A 13,802-nucleotide genomic window follows, 5' to 3' on the forward strand; every position below is an offset into this window, starting at 1 on the left:
CTAAAATTCTTACAGCTAAAATGACTAACGAATTTGAGAAGCCCAGTCTGAGGCACATACAGCCTGATCTTTTCAGCATAAAATACTGCTTATGTTACAGCTGATATCTGTTACTATTTGAATATTCAGGATTTGTACAGGGCCAAGTATTTCAGTAAGCAAAGTGCCAAGTATTTCAAGGTAAGCAATCAGTAAATGAGAAATGTGGTCATCAGTGAAATTTAGTTTCAGTGACTTCCTCTACAGTAGTTTCCATGAATATATAAGACAGTCACTGGTAGTTTTCCTGTCACTAGCATTGAATCCCAAGGATTGATATCAATACCATTCAATTTTTTTAATGACAGGACAGAGTGTACTCAGCAATTTTGTGGGTGATAGAGAATTGCTAACACTTCTCAAGAGCATACTGCCTAGTAAGTATATGCTGTGCTGTCTCACACCCTTTTCATTCATATTCTTGCCTGTCTTCCCCCAGCTATCACTGTAATATGCCCATTTATTTCAATTTCACAACTTTTCCTCTCCCACACCACGTACTAATCACAAACAGTCCCACGAGTTCCACTGTCATCACAGGATCCTGTCATCCTGCACAAAGACTTTCCCTGTGCTAAACCATCCTTTATGTGTTTAACTACTCTCTCCATTTATATTAAACCCTGCTTTCTGTTTTCTGCACCCCAGTGCTCTGCTAGCACATCTAATTTCCTTTACCCGCTTTCCTCCTCTTCTGACTGTGCACTTCCATCTCTAAATCTGTTTTCCTCCTATGATATACAAATAACTTTCATGCAATTTTTTACATTTTAACATATTTTCCAGCTTATCCTGCCTCTCCTCATATTCCCCTTTATTCCTAACAATTGCCAACAACTTGAATTCTGGATTCAGTCTCCCATTGACCCTACCCGTAAAATCCTGTCTCACCTTTCATCTTGAAATACCTGTCCTTCCATTCTCTTAGTTCTAACCTCCGTGCCCACAAATCTCCATGATTTAAGCCAAAAGATCTGTGTCCTTTTTTTAAAATTCTCCTCTTAATTCTCAATTTTTTCCTCCCCAAACAATTTTGATATTCCTGTTTCATGTCTTTTTTCTTGTCATCCTTTCTACCTGATAACAATAGTGAAAGGATGCAGAAGATAGAAATAAATCTCTTTTGCTCTGACTCCCAATAAGTATAAGGAAAAATCAGGGGAACTGATTACTGGTCAGTGAACCTTACCCTGAAACAACGTGTACCTAGAGTGGGTGTTTTTAAGGACAACATGTTCAAAAACTACTGTGATCAAGCTTGCCCTTTAAAACCCTTTCAGCACAACTACATCATTTAATAAATGGGTAAATAGGTCAGAGTGGCCACCTTATCAAGATCTGGCTCCTCCAATGCAAGTGCAAGCTCGTTGTTGTCCATCACAGAGGCTGCTGCCACATCGAGTGGTGTCGAACCCCTCATTGAAGGAAACGCTGCAGGAAAAAGTTAATACACAATGATTAAAGGGAGTTTGCAGTAATCACAGTCATGCAGCAGAGGGCAGCAATCACGCTGGAATCTAGAACGCAAATATATTCATAGAACATTTTAGGTCAGTTCTTCATCCAAGAACGCAGTTAGCTGTTTTTAATAATGTGGAAATGCTGAATTTTTTTTTCTGGCTTCACATCCATATCTGTTAGCATACTTCAACACAGTGGTTTTAAATACAGATGAAAAAAACCCCAGTATTAACAACAGAGCAAATTGGAGGAATACTATTTCCTTAGGAGACTAACGTGTTAACTACATAATTCTGCACAGCTTTATCAAGTCAAGATTTCAAAACATGCCTATCTTTAGCAAAAACAGACATTTCAAGCTTCAATTATCTGTTTTCTTTCTTTAATATTTTCCAGATTTCTGTGTTTATTATGGCCAAATGCACACATGAAGAGCTAAATCACTGTGAAATCATAAGCTATCTTGTCTTGACATATCTTATTATTATAGCCATCTATCTAGCTAATAAATTTTTTCTTGTGTTACAAAATCTAATGCACATGCATTAAAAAACATAGTCAGTGAATAGAAAAATATGAAATTTACTTCAGTAGTCTAAACTGTAGAGGCAAGGAAATTTAAACCAGATGAAACAGGCAAGCACCATAAGGAGTCAATTTAATCTTAGATTTCAAACCACAACTATTTTGAATAGAAAAATGTCAAATGATGTGTTTAATACTAATTTTTAAGGTGTTTTAAAACACAGATTCAGACTATTCTGTTCTGTTCCTAATACAATTCATAGACACACTAGCATGAAACAAAAGTGAAAAAAAAAAAAAAAAGAAAAATTATGAAAGGTGAAACCACAAGGTGGTTTAAGCATGTTTCACCCTGCTATACAAATTAGACACCAGTCATGTGATAACACAGTTGCTCATACTCTTGGTTTTAGGTGTTGCAGCTACATGGCATACCCAGTCCAACGCTGCTGTTTTCCAGTAAGTAGCTGAGATGCTCAAACATGGCCTTTTGGTTTTGTCGGCTAATGCGACAGAAGTAGCACAGGAACCGACAACAGCTTGCCACCATCTTAGGAAAAGCGATCTGCTGAAGAGGAAAGTTGACAAAGCAGTGAAATATGTTAATTACCAATCTGCTCCAGTCCTTCTTCCTGCACTCCTCAAAAGGAAAGTATAGTGAAGTTACCAAGGTGATAAGCAACTGACAGTTTGGTTCTAACTTAGGAAAAGACCCACATTTCCTTTTAACTTTCACACTCATTAGGCCATTAAAGTGTTGAAAAATCATTTTTCAGAGAACTATAGGTGACATCCCAGTTTGAACTGACAAGTTTTAACATTCCTACCATTTCTTCAGAGACGTGTGTGTCCCAATACAGCCTCATGATTAACCATTTATTCGAAGAAGCTGGAGATCTAGCTTAAACAATCTGCTGCCACAACCTAGAAAAGTGCCCAATCCCTAAGCCAAAGACTACATTTCATGATTGGTCATTCCATCTCTTGAAGCTACAACACTGAACAGAAAGAAATATTCACTGGGTACCCATTGTCTACATGCAATTCATAAAAGACAGAGGCATAAAAGAGGTTCTTTTGGGTGGCCAAGACATTTAATGGCACAACACCAGGTTACCAAGCAGTTTTCTAAGTCTGCATTTCCTTTGAAGGATATCATGGTAATTTCTGTAAAGCATTTTTGTAGATCTGTGTTATTAAAACTTTCTAGGAAAATATTTTAAATAAAATTAGAAGGCATTGGGGGTTGTCATAGTTTTGGGTTTCAGGGTTTTTTTATCACCTTTGGCTCTATGTAAAAGTTATTGCAAAACCAGGGTGTTGTAGTACCTATAAATTAGCAAAGTAATAATAATTTTATAATTAATTGTAACTTGCCTTGAAATACAACAGAAATACTAAAACTGATATGTGAATACTTTGTAAAACTGCAATGGTGTAGGCAGATTTGATGTATAAGCATTTAAGAGAATTCTTGATTAAAGAGGCAAAGAGTGGTGCAGCTGCACATAGAAATCAATCAAGCTGTGAAAAATTGAAGGACAGAAAAGATAAGCAAAAGGTAGAATATTGGGCTGAAAACTGTTCCAAGTACATAAGAAAAATGAGTGGCCAGGCGAAAGGGTATTAGATAAGGAATACTGGGATCAGAGGAGACCTCTCTTTTTGGGATGGAGGCAACAGGATAAAAACATCAGGCATGAGCAAAGAGAAGAAAGAAAATATGCACACTTCACTTCTCACTTTGATCAGGAGTGAAGATTTTCTGTTAGGCTTCTCAAAATTTATGCCACTCTGCCTTTAAAATAACGTATATATATATATATATTCCAGCATGGCACAGAGAAAAGGGAGAACACAACACTGCAAGAAAATTTTTGCTCAATTAAAGTAGATGAATTTGAGCATTAAAATATAAACTGGATTTAATCTTTTATTATAATTAGTAATTAGGTAGTAACACTTCATTTAAGATGAAAAGGTAAATTTTCCTACCAGAGCTACACCTCCAATAAATGCAGTTAAAGTATATATTTAATTTAAAAACAAAACATCTTACAATCCAATTAAACAAAAAAATGAAACACCTAAAACATCTCACATTTTAAAAATCAAGGCTAGGCTACTGGGCTTCTCCCTCTAGTAAAATAAAAAAAATCTACATTTTTCTTTAATGAATACTTTAATTTGGACAAGCAAAATCTAGCTTAGATGGGATATATTTTTGTCCACTTCTTAAACATCCTAATATATTTTTGGGGAGGTTCAAAATGCAAAACACAGAACAAATTGTGGTGAAATTACCTGAGATTTATCTCCTCCAAGCACATTTACCATCACATCCATAACAGTCTCATGCATGCCCAAGACTCTCATTAAGTTAGGATGCTGATAAAACACCTTGTTGTTCATTATTTCCCTAAAATGGAAGACAATTTGCTTTTAAAAAAACCTCAAATTAATTTAAGTCGAAGCATTGAGATTTCAGAAGTATGCATTCATGGTATTAACATAATTGAAAATTCTTAGAATTCAGCATAATACAAAAGCATCTGTGAACAAAATGTTTCACATTTCAATATGTTGTCATTCCTCCAATTCTCATAGATTCTTCATAAGAAGAATATTAACCTCAAAATTATTTTGAGATGGCAATTCTTCATCTCTAAATTGCTCCTGCCATCTGTTCTGTTTAAATTTAAAAAGAAAATCTGTGATGATCTAAGTGGAAAAGAATATGTTTTTTTAGGTTTTAAGTTCAGAACAGAGTTCAAGAAAATGAAATCAAATCAATCATATTTTTGCAGTAACCTCTTAATTAATTTCCTCTGTTCACAAAGTAAAGACAATAAATAGATCTAGCATTTAAGGTAATCTATTATATGTATTTCATCACTACTTTCAAATTCTGTCAGAAGTGGCATACAAGTCCATTATGAAGGACTATTTTAACTTTTTCACTCTGCCCACCATTCTCTCAACATTTTCTAGAATCTGCTGTATTGTTTTCATAATCCAGAAGACAATTTATGTGTTTTAAAATAATCCAGAGACTAGATTTCAGCAGAATCCAGGGATTTTTAGCATTTTAGGACAATCTTTTAAAAAGACATGGCAAATAACAGGCATCATTCCTGCTTTAAAGAAATACAGAAAACTGAGAATGGATGAGTCTCAATACAGCACTTCTTGGAAGGTGCTTATATCCATGCCATGTTTAGGCAAAATTTATCCTTTATCCCTTGTATAATTCTCAGCAAATTTACAAACTCAGCATCAAGGACAAATTGGGTAATTTTCCTTCCAACATTAAATGGCCCATACAGCATTTAATCACACAAGAGGAATAACAAACATGCAAGAATACATCAAAATACTACAGCTCAACAGAGGTAATTTTATAGCAAAGATGCAGAAAATATTCTCACATCATCTGGTGCTATATAAAGGAAATTTCTTCTGAATTTCCAATTGAAAAGACACCAGTAACTTTATCCACTCATACACTAAATATAAAATGGGCTTTAAGTTTGGGAAAAATACAGCATAGATAGACACCAGCAAAAATTTTAGTGATCTTTTTCTCCAAAGCTGCTAAAACATGTACTTTGATTAAGGTTTAAGAATCAGGCTTAACGGTAGTAAAAAGAGTCCATTTCCTTTAGATAATACCTTCGTTCACAGAAACTTTGACCCTTTTGATACTGTTAGAGAGATAGTTGGAGCCACCTTGGAAATACATGTGAAAGTGCAAATCACTGGTACATATTTACACTTCAGTGCAGCATTAATTTTCATTTAGGAACAAAAATTAGAGGATTTACTAAAATAACAAAAAGCTTTACACCAACTTAAAAACAAAACTCCATTGATTCCATACCCTAATCCATTAATCATTAGCAGTTCCTCCTCTTTTCCCATCCTCACACTGAGAAGCGAGCGAATCTGGCCCAGTGCTGCAAGCAGATTGATGGTGTCCTTCACAGAGGCAGCACTGATGGTGTATGCTTTCCTCAGGGCTTGCAGGAGCTCCCCAATGCTGTCATACTGCCTGCGAAGGAGGCTGTACATAATCCGGACTAATTCAGGATCTTGGATCTGATCTTCCTGGGACCAGCGCACCATTGTCTGCGATATGAGTTCCTTTAGTGTAGCTAAAAGCAAAATACATTAAATGTTACTTGCTCTTCCATTGGAAAACATCAAAAAACATGTATTATAGTAATGTGTGAAACAGGAGACAACAAAGAAGGTTTTAAAAAACCACAACCAGACTTAATAGGGTTTTTAAATTGGAAAAGCAACTTTCAGATCTTTCAAGATAAATGAGAGAGACAAAAAACAATAAACATCTATTTAGGGTTCAAGTCCACACCAGCACTGTTGATGATGAAAACCTTTAAGTTGAAAACCTTTAAGTTGACCATAATTTTGAGAATCATCCTTGTAAATTAAATGTTGCATTTAGACTTTTAATTTATTCCTTATTTCTAGATCAAGTCATTGTCACTTGGTAACACACTTTCTAAAAACATTGTATTGTTCGGAACTACAGAACAAAAATTGCTTGATGCACCTGTATTGTAGACATTGCAAATGCAGTGATTCTGAAAACAGTTTTGCTGACCTCAAAGTTTAGGGAATTTACCTGAAAACTAGACACACGTTCCAGTCCTTGTTCCAACAAGTGTTCATGCTTGATATCAAGCAGAACAGGAGTAACCACCCTACCTCTTAAAACAATGCAAGTTTCTTTCTTCTATCACCTGCAAACATACCCCTTGACTTTCCCAAAGTTCTTCCAATGGCAAGAACAGCTCCCTTCCACTTTACATCACTAAAGTGTTCATAGATAGTGTAGATCCATTGGGGTTTGTGTCTACACTATTCTTTCACTTGCTAACACTTCTTTCTTAGCTTACTTAATATTGTATTTATGCAAACCCTCATTAATTCTGAGGTTGTGTTCCGTAATTAGGCTTTTAACCTCTGAGAACAAATTCTGTACTTCACAGGGATAGCCCTACTCTTAGTGGCACGTCATGCCTTATCTCACTTTTGACTTGATAGTTACAAATGTCCTAGAATCATTATTAACACTAATTCTTTGCCTCTATGTGTTTATATTCAGAGTTCTAACTTGTTTTGAAATACAAAATTTACTGATTCATCATTAATACTAGGTTGAAATTGCTGGCATTCCTCACTTGGGTAAAAGCTTATTTGTGATAAGAAATTAATGTAAGCTTAGAGTAAAGGAAGATTTATTTGTAGTAAATAGTTCCTTCTTATGAATATTCACACAGCGTATGTATGACTAAAGCCAAGACACTCAAGGCCAGAGATTTTAATCTTGGAAATAGGTACACATCATGCACACCACCACACCTCTTCATGCACATAAGAGGATTGGGGGTACCTTTGACATCCATTTCCTTTAATCTCTGAATTCCCAATTTCATGATGCATAAAGGGCAAGTGTACACATGGACTAAAAACGTCAGCATGTCCAGCTACAGTCAAGTATATAATATAATAGATTTACATTATTTTTCATCATGCTTTCAATGACTTAACCCATGTGCATATTTATAGTATGCATCACTCCAAGGAGAAGCCCAAACCTAAAGAAATCATCTGAAATTTCTAGAAAAATAGACACTGTAGGATCATTTTACAGCCTACATTTCTTGCAACCCAAAGCTCTGGTACATGAAGTAAGTGAACTGCTCTGTTCCAAGGACCAAACACCATGTGCCCTGAGGCTTTAGGAGTGAATATTTCCTGACTCATGACAATAGAATCCACATGAAACCTGGAGAAGAAATGATACTACCAGATACTGAGTAGCTCCTGCTACCATTAAAGAGACAGCAGATGCCAACAGATGAATCACTGGAGAATGAACCCTGTTTCATGCAGCATATCAGATTGTTACAAGATTTAATGTACTTAAAACTCAGTAACAAGCTTAAAAGACCAAAATATGCTTTCAGACCAGGACAAACACAGGTGCTTTCCAGAGCAAGCAGCTCATGTAAGAGTTATAAAATGACTTTGCTGCCTAATCTCAACACAGCTCTTGACTTATTTCAGAGCCTGAAATAAATTAACCATTCCACATCTGTACAAGGGCCTATTGACAAACTGAGCAACTTGGTAAAAAAAGAAGAGTAATTGTTACTGGTTGACCAACTCAAACTCACTTGGAGAATCCTGCACATGATATCTGTATGGTGTTACAGAAATTTAGGGCTAGAAACCCAATCTTGATTCAGAAAGACAAGAAGAAACCTCAACAAAAATGTGTCCTAAAGAAGACCTAGAGAAATCTGTCTTTTTGCCTTGCTTGTTCTTTACCATCCCTAGTCACTATTAAGGATTGAAAACTCATATCAACAGCAAAGACAGAGTTTGTGAGATTCATACCACACATCACCCTCACTGGGATGAATTCTCATGTGGCATGTGAGCACAGTGGCAATGAGAATCAGATGAGTTGTTCAAAGAGCCTCAACTAAAAGCTTACACAAATAGTTGAGGAATTGCAAGCACAGAATGAATCACACCTGTTTAGACCATGAACACCCTTGCGTCTTATGGAAGAGGGTATGGGAATGGATATGTACAGGAATACTGCTCAGAATAAGAAGTTTGTGATTTTAAGTGTTTTGGGGAGTTTATGTTCTTCTCTATTTGTGTGTATGAACAGGTAATAGAACAGGCAATAGAAGGAAATGGAGATAAGCTCGAAAAAAGAATTTTCACATTAAAAAAAGCCCATAAAAATTAGATCTTCCCAATTTTAGAATGCTTGAGTCTAGATTATTGTGCCCATAATTAGCCTTTCACAATCCTTATAAAGAATATGTAAATTTTCAACCCCAGAGTTAATGATCTGGATCCAAAATCTTCCAGTCATTTCAATTTCTGGTTAAAAATGTATCTGAGGTGTTCAGTATGCAGAATAATAGTTTTAAGAGGCAGAAGAAATTTAAACAGGTAGTGTCCTTCTTCAGCCCCTTAAAATTTTAATTATTTTATTAGAAAATACACTCCTGTTGACTGTGTAAATCTTTAACACGTGCATCATGAAAGTATTTATATGGAAAGAAAACTTACTAGGAGCTTTCTCTTCTTCTTCCTTAGGCTCCAATTTTTCTGCTTTTGGCGGACCTTTGATTTTGTACATTAATGAACGGAGTTTGCCAGTCAAGGAGGAATCTTCTTCTTCCTCTTCCTCTTCTTCTAGTGGAATACCTTATCATAAAATAAAACTGGTTAGAAACAAAATATGACTCATGGTAATATTTGATTAAATATGTGATCCTTTGTTTTATATTGCAGAATGTAGGCTAAAGAAAGAAGTGTATGGGTGTATCCTACAATACAGTACAGTTTTTCAGCTGAGATATTTAGCAGCCATAAACAAATATATTAACTGAATTCAAAGCTGTAAGAAGGCAGACTTTCAGAGATTATGTGGGTAATACATGCTTTTCATAAAAATGTATATAATGAGACGGGATGTCGTTTTACCAGGTAGTTTAATACCTGGTAAAATGACCAGTTTAATTCAGTTCAGTTCACTACACTGCTTCACAACCATTCAAAGTCTCTCACACCTCTTAGTGATCATCAGACAACACATGTGTTATGTGCAGAAGCAAAGAACAGCTAAGCATGCTCCTTCCAGATCAGAGATTGTGCCAAGCTGAAATGTAAGCTTTTGCAGTTTGCTTGTGAAAGAGAAAATGAAAAAAGGAAAGGTTTTTCAAACAGGATACTAGACCTAGAACCTGAATTGGGGAGGAAAAGAATAAACTACAGTAGCTAAAACTGGTTCTAAACAGTTAAGTAAGGAAGAAATGGGAACAGACATGTTGCATCAAGTTGGAGAGACTTTGCTGCTGGCAGCTACAGGAGGGGGAGGGAAAATTATGACTAGGAGTGACTAAGTGATAAAATTCAAAGGCACTGAGAGGGAATGAAGGAAGTCAAAAATGAAATTGGACAGTACATAGAGAATTTAAGAAATGGGATAAGTGGAACTGTCTTGGCAAAATGAAAAGTTAAGAAAGAGGAAGGGATACAGTCAGTCTGAAAAAAAAGTAAGAACAGGAAATGTCACCAGCAATGAAAGGAAAGAGAAAGCAGACAAGGATATTAAAAGAACAAACTATGTGGCGCTGAAATAAAACCTGGGCCCTGGACAGGGACACTGGGAGAGGAACTCTGAAGAAGCTGAAATGGACATACAGGAAGAAATGCACTGGGATAATGAGTTAAAACAGTGTTGGACTGGGGTAGATGAGGTCTGTGACTTCTCCAGGTGGGGTCTCATCTACTCTTCCATATCACTCATTGTTCATTCTGCATCATCTTATAGTTGCAATCCATTTAGAAGCTGACTGTCTGATGTTGCCACTGGCTAATTGCTTCCTTCAAGTGGCGCAGGTCTGTGCACTGTGATGGTTTCAACCCAGGTAACTGTCAGTTTGATATGATGCTACCAAATATGATGTAAATATTTTTGGTTTTTTTATAAGCAAGAAATTGCACATAAAAATATGATAGAAGACCATTATTTTGCCAGCAAAATTAACCACTCCCTGTTACGACGTGCTAGGATTAAGATTGCCTGAGTAACTATTTGCTTATATTCATTATGAAGAAGCCTTTAATTACTTGATTGCATACATAGTTTTCCACTTAGATGGCAAAGTATACTTAGTACTAAAAAGCTGATTAAAAATTCCAAGCAGAACTCCTATTCATTTAATCTGCAGCTGTGATTGCTTAGTACTGATTTTCAGGACCAAGTCAGGACACAAATAATGAGGAGCATTTATCCACAGCAACCACCTCTGATAAATCTGTACAAAGTAATGAATATGGTTTTGCATAGAATCCAGAGGATATTCAAACTATTTTAATCATGAGACAGTGTTTTCTCTATCTTGAACTCTCATTCATTACAGTGTAGTAAACAAATAATAAAAGTGCATCCCTAAAAAGCAAAATCCCAATGCATAAAATGACTAGTGTTTCACTTCATGAAATATGAAGAGTAACCAGGAGCTAAACTAACTCAATGATCATAGCAGGCACAAGATTTTAAACTAAAATTAATTGATTGTGAAGTTAAGACATGTCCAAGTAAATTGTAGGGCTTTCATAATCTCCATCCTGGAGTGTTATAGTACTCTATGCTGCCAAATGGCCATTACCTTTGGAAACCAGAGGTCAGATCAAGGGCTAAGTGACTGTACAATGGAGGTGGCTGTAATAATTATTTATTATAGTAGATGTCATAAAAACAGAGAGAAAGAGGAGTAAATAGGAGGATACTAGCCATTCACTTTAACACTTGAAAGAAAAATTAAGGAATGAAAGAAAGTTTTTGGTAAGCAATTAGAAGAAATGATGAATAACAATTAACAGAGGATTGTGAAAAACAAGTAATGATAAACCAACTAAATTTCTGCCTTACAGACACAAAACTTGTTTTTAAGGACTTCTTATTCTTTCTTGTACAACACCCTCAGAAGTAAATTGATGGAGCACAGCTTAGATATCCACAGACCTACTCATCTTTAGCTGAGGCTGAGGTAGTTGAGAAATTACAATTGACTTTTCATGAAATCACAGCTTGCTGATTGCTGGAGATTCTAAGAGGGTACTCAGGTATAACAGTGCAAAATAATATCAGAAAACTTAACAATACAAGCACAGAATGGTATAGGAGGCACCATGCCTCCAAACAGAAAACATAAACTTAATTACAGGTCATTAAAACAAAACCATTCCATGGCAACCTTGGTTACAGGTAACATTGGTTTTAGGGATAACCGGCAAAGGAAGATTTATAAGACTGTATTGGTAAACATTTGATAATGATCTCAAGCAAGAAGGTGGACAAGGAAGAACTAACCATTGGGAATATCATGCTCTTCCTGGGGAATGAATTGAGATACTGTCTACTCACTGTAATGATGTTGGCCCCTTCTTTTTGGACAAGGTGGATGCCAAAAACCATAGAACTAAGCAATACACTGAAAGAGTAACCATGAACATATCTACCAAGTAGGTCGATGGAAAATCTTGTTTATTTCAGTTTTAACTGCATAATTGCTGGCAATGAACAGTAATAATTAGATGACTCAGACTACAAATGTTAATAATTTCATGATTGTCTGAATTGGACTAAGATCACAACAAACTCAATAAACTAACAAAAAAACAGACATAAAAAAATCCACATAAAATTTTACAGAAAATCCAAATTAAATGGGTGGGGACAATTCAAGCTGTAGTATGCAGTGCAAGAGTGTTTTATAATGGCTGATTCTCACAGTCATGCATATAAGAGGAAACCAAGCTAAAGCAGGTAGAGAACTCCACATCTCCTTTTTTTAAAACTAAATTTCTGATGCTCAGCTTTGTAGCAATTGTGTTCCCTCAAAACCTTTTATCTGCTAGTACTCATACATGTGCTTATATAAATTTTTTAAGGAAACCCAACCCAATCTTTGCGTTACTTTGTTCCCCAATAAGTCTAAAACTGGTATATAAACAGAATAATATTAGAAAATATTTAGTAGAGATTTAACAGTGAAACTTAAAACCATGCAAAGGCTTCCCATATTTTTGTAATATACACAAAGTTTGTCAGTAAAGTCACATTGTAGGCAGTAGCACATCTAATAAAAAAACCTCTCATGCTAGTATATTTTTCAGCTGATCTGTCAAGTGCCAAAAAGACAAACAAAACATGTATCAAAAACTTGCCACTCACCACAGTGAATTAGAAGATCATCATGAAATTCATATAGTTCCTCCCGAATCTCCTCTGGACAGGGACAATCCTCTCCCAGTTGAAAATTCAGCAACATGTTAATCTTTAAGGGATTTAAAGCACAGTTAAAACATTGAAATAGCCTAGGACTTATTCTAGTATATAGCCATACTTTACCTGTTTATAACTTCAATTTACAGCATAAGTTCTAAAACACAAGTTTCAACATTTTGACATTCAGTATACTGTGGCATGGAATAAATTTATTTTCAATTTATTTTCAAATTCATTTTGGTTCTCCAGTGAGTCAGGACTTTATTTTGTCATCATAAAGAGTTTTTTTAACCTTTAGTTCAATCTTCTTTTTTTTTTTTTTTTTTTTTATAATATTACCTGCTCTTGAGGAGGAGACCGAAATTCTTTAGTCTTCTTGGCAGTCAATGCAGCAGACATGTTCAAGGCTTGCATGAGCTCATTGTACCTGTATTTCTGGTTATACTGCAATTTGGATACATAACGGTCTGCAAACGATACAATTGCTTCCACTCTGTGTTGTAGTTCACAGTCACAAAAATAATTGAGTAAATGACACATCTACGGTAGAGAAAATAGACAATATCAACAGCTTTACAAACTCTGGGGGAGAACTTGAGCACATACTATACACTGCATCAGACTGTAAAAATGAGACACATTTTCCCATATTTTTGTTTCAACACCATGAAGGATACAAAAATGGTGGTTTCGTTATCTGATTGATAATATATTGCACACACAATCTATCACTCCATGCACTCAAAATATCTAGAAATCACACACTAGTTTGGCTTGGAAGGGTCCTTTAAAGATTACTTTGTATAACGCTCTGGTTTTTATGAAATAAGTATGTATTCACAAATCTATTTGAGTGTAGATAGATGTAGAAAGAACTGCATCATCATCAATTTTTTTAATGAATTTGAGGTTTTAAGACAAAGTG

General features: G+C 35.5%; 1 protein-coding gene across 8 annotated transcripts in view; it reads right to left on the reverse strand.

The window, feature by feature from the left end:
* RYR3 (ryanodine receptor 3) overlaps window positions 1-13,802 on the reverse strand; it is a 194,068-nt gene that overhangs the window by 82,306 nt on the left and 97,960 nt on the right. For 5 of the 8 annotated variants that reach the window (XM_041410068.1, XM_041409668.1, XM_041409751.1 and 2 more), the window contains 7 exons: window positions 13,217-13,417; window positions 12,824-12,926; window positions 9,148-9,285; window positions 5,906-6,179; window positions 4,330-4,444; window positions 2,461-2,593; window positions 1,367-1,470 (listed from right to left, as the gene is read on the reverse strand). In XM_041410068.1, the coding sequence (XP_041266002.1) occupies window positions 1,367-1,470; window positions 2,461-2,593; window positions 4,330-4,444; window positions 5,906-6,179; window positions 9,148-9,285; window positions 12,824-12,926; window positions 13,217-13,417 (1,068 nt within the window). The remainder of the gene's footprint in view (window positions 1-1,366; window positions 1,471-2,460; window positions 2,594-4,329; window positions 4,445-5,905; window positions 6,180-9,147; window positions 9,286-12,823; window positions 12,927-13,216; window positions 13,418-13,802) is intronic. The other 3 variants (XM_041409838.1, XM_041409979.1, XM_041409596.1) reach the window with 1 other exon arrangement.

The sequence above is a fragment of the Onychostruthus taczanowskii genome, unplaced genomic scaffold (genome assembly GCF_017590055.1).
Source record: "Onychostruthus taczanowskii isolate IOZ18803 unplaced genomic scaffold, ASM1759005v1 scaffold1, whole genome shotgun sequence".
Classification (NCBI taxonomy): Eukaryota; Metazoa; Chordata; class Aves; order Passeriformes; family Passeridae; genus Onychostruthus; species Onychostruthus taczanowskii.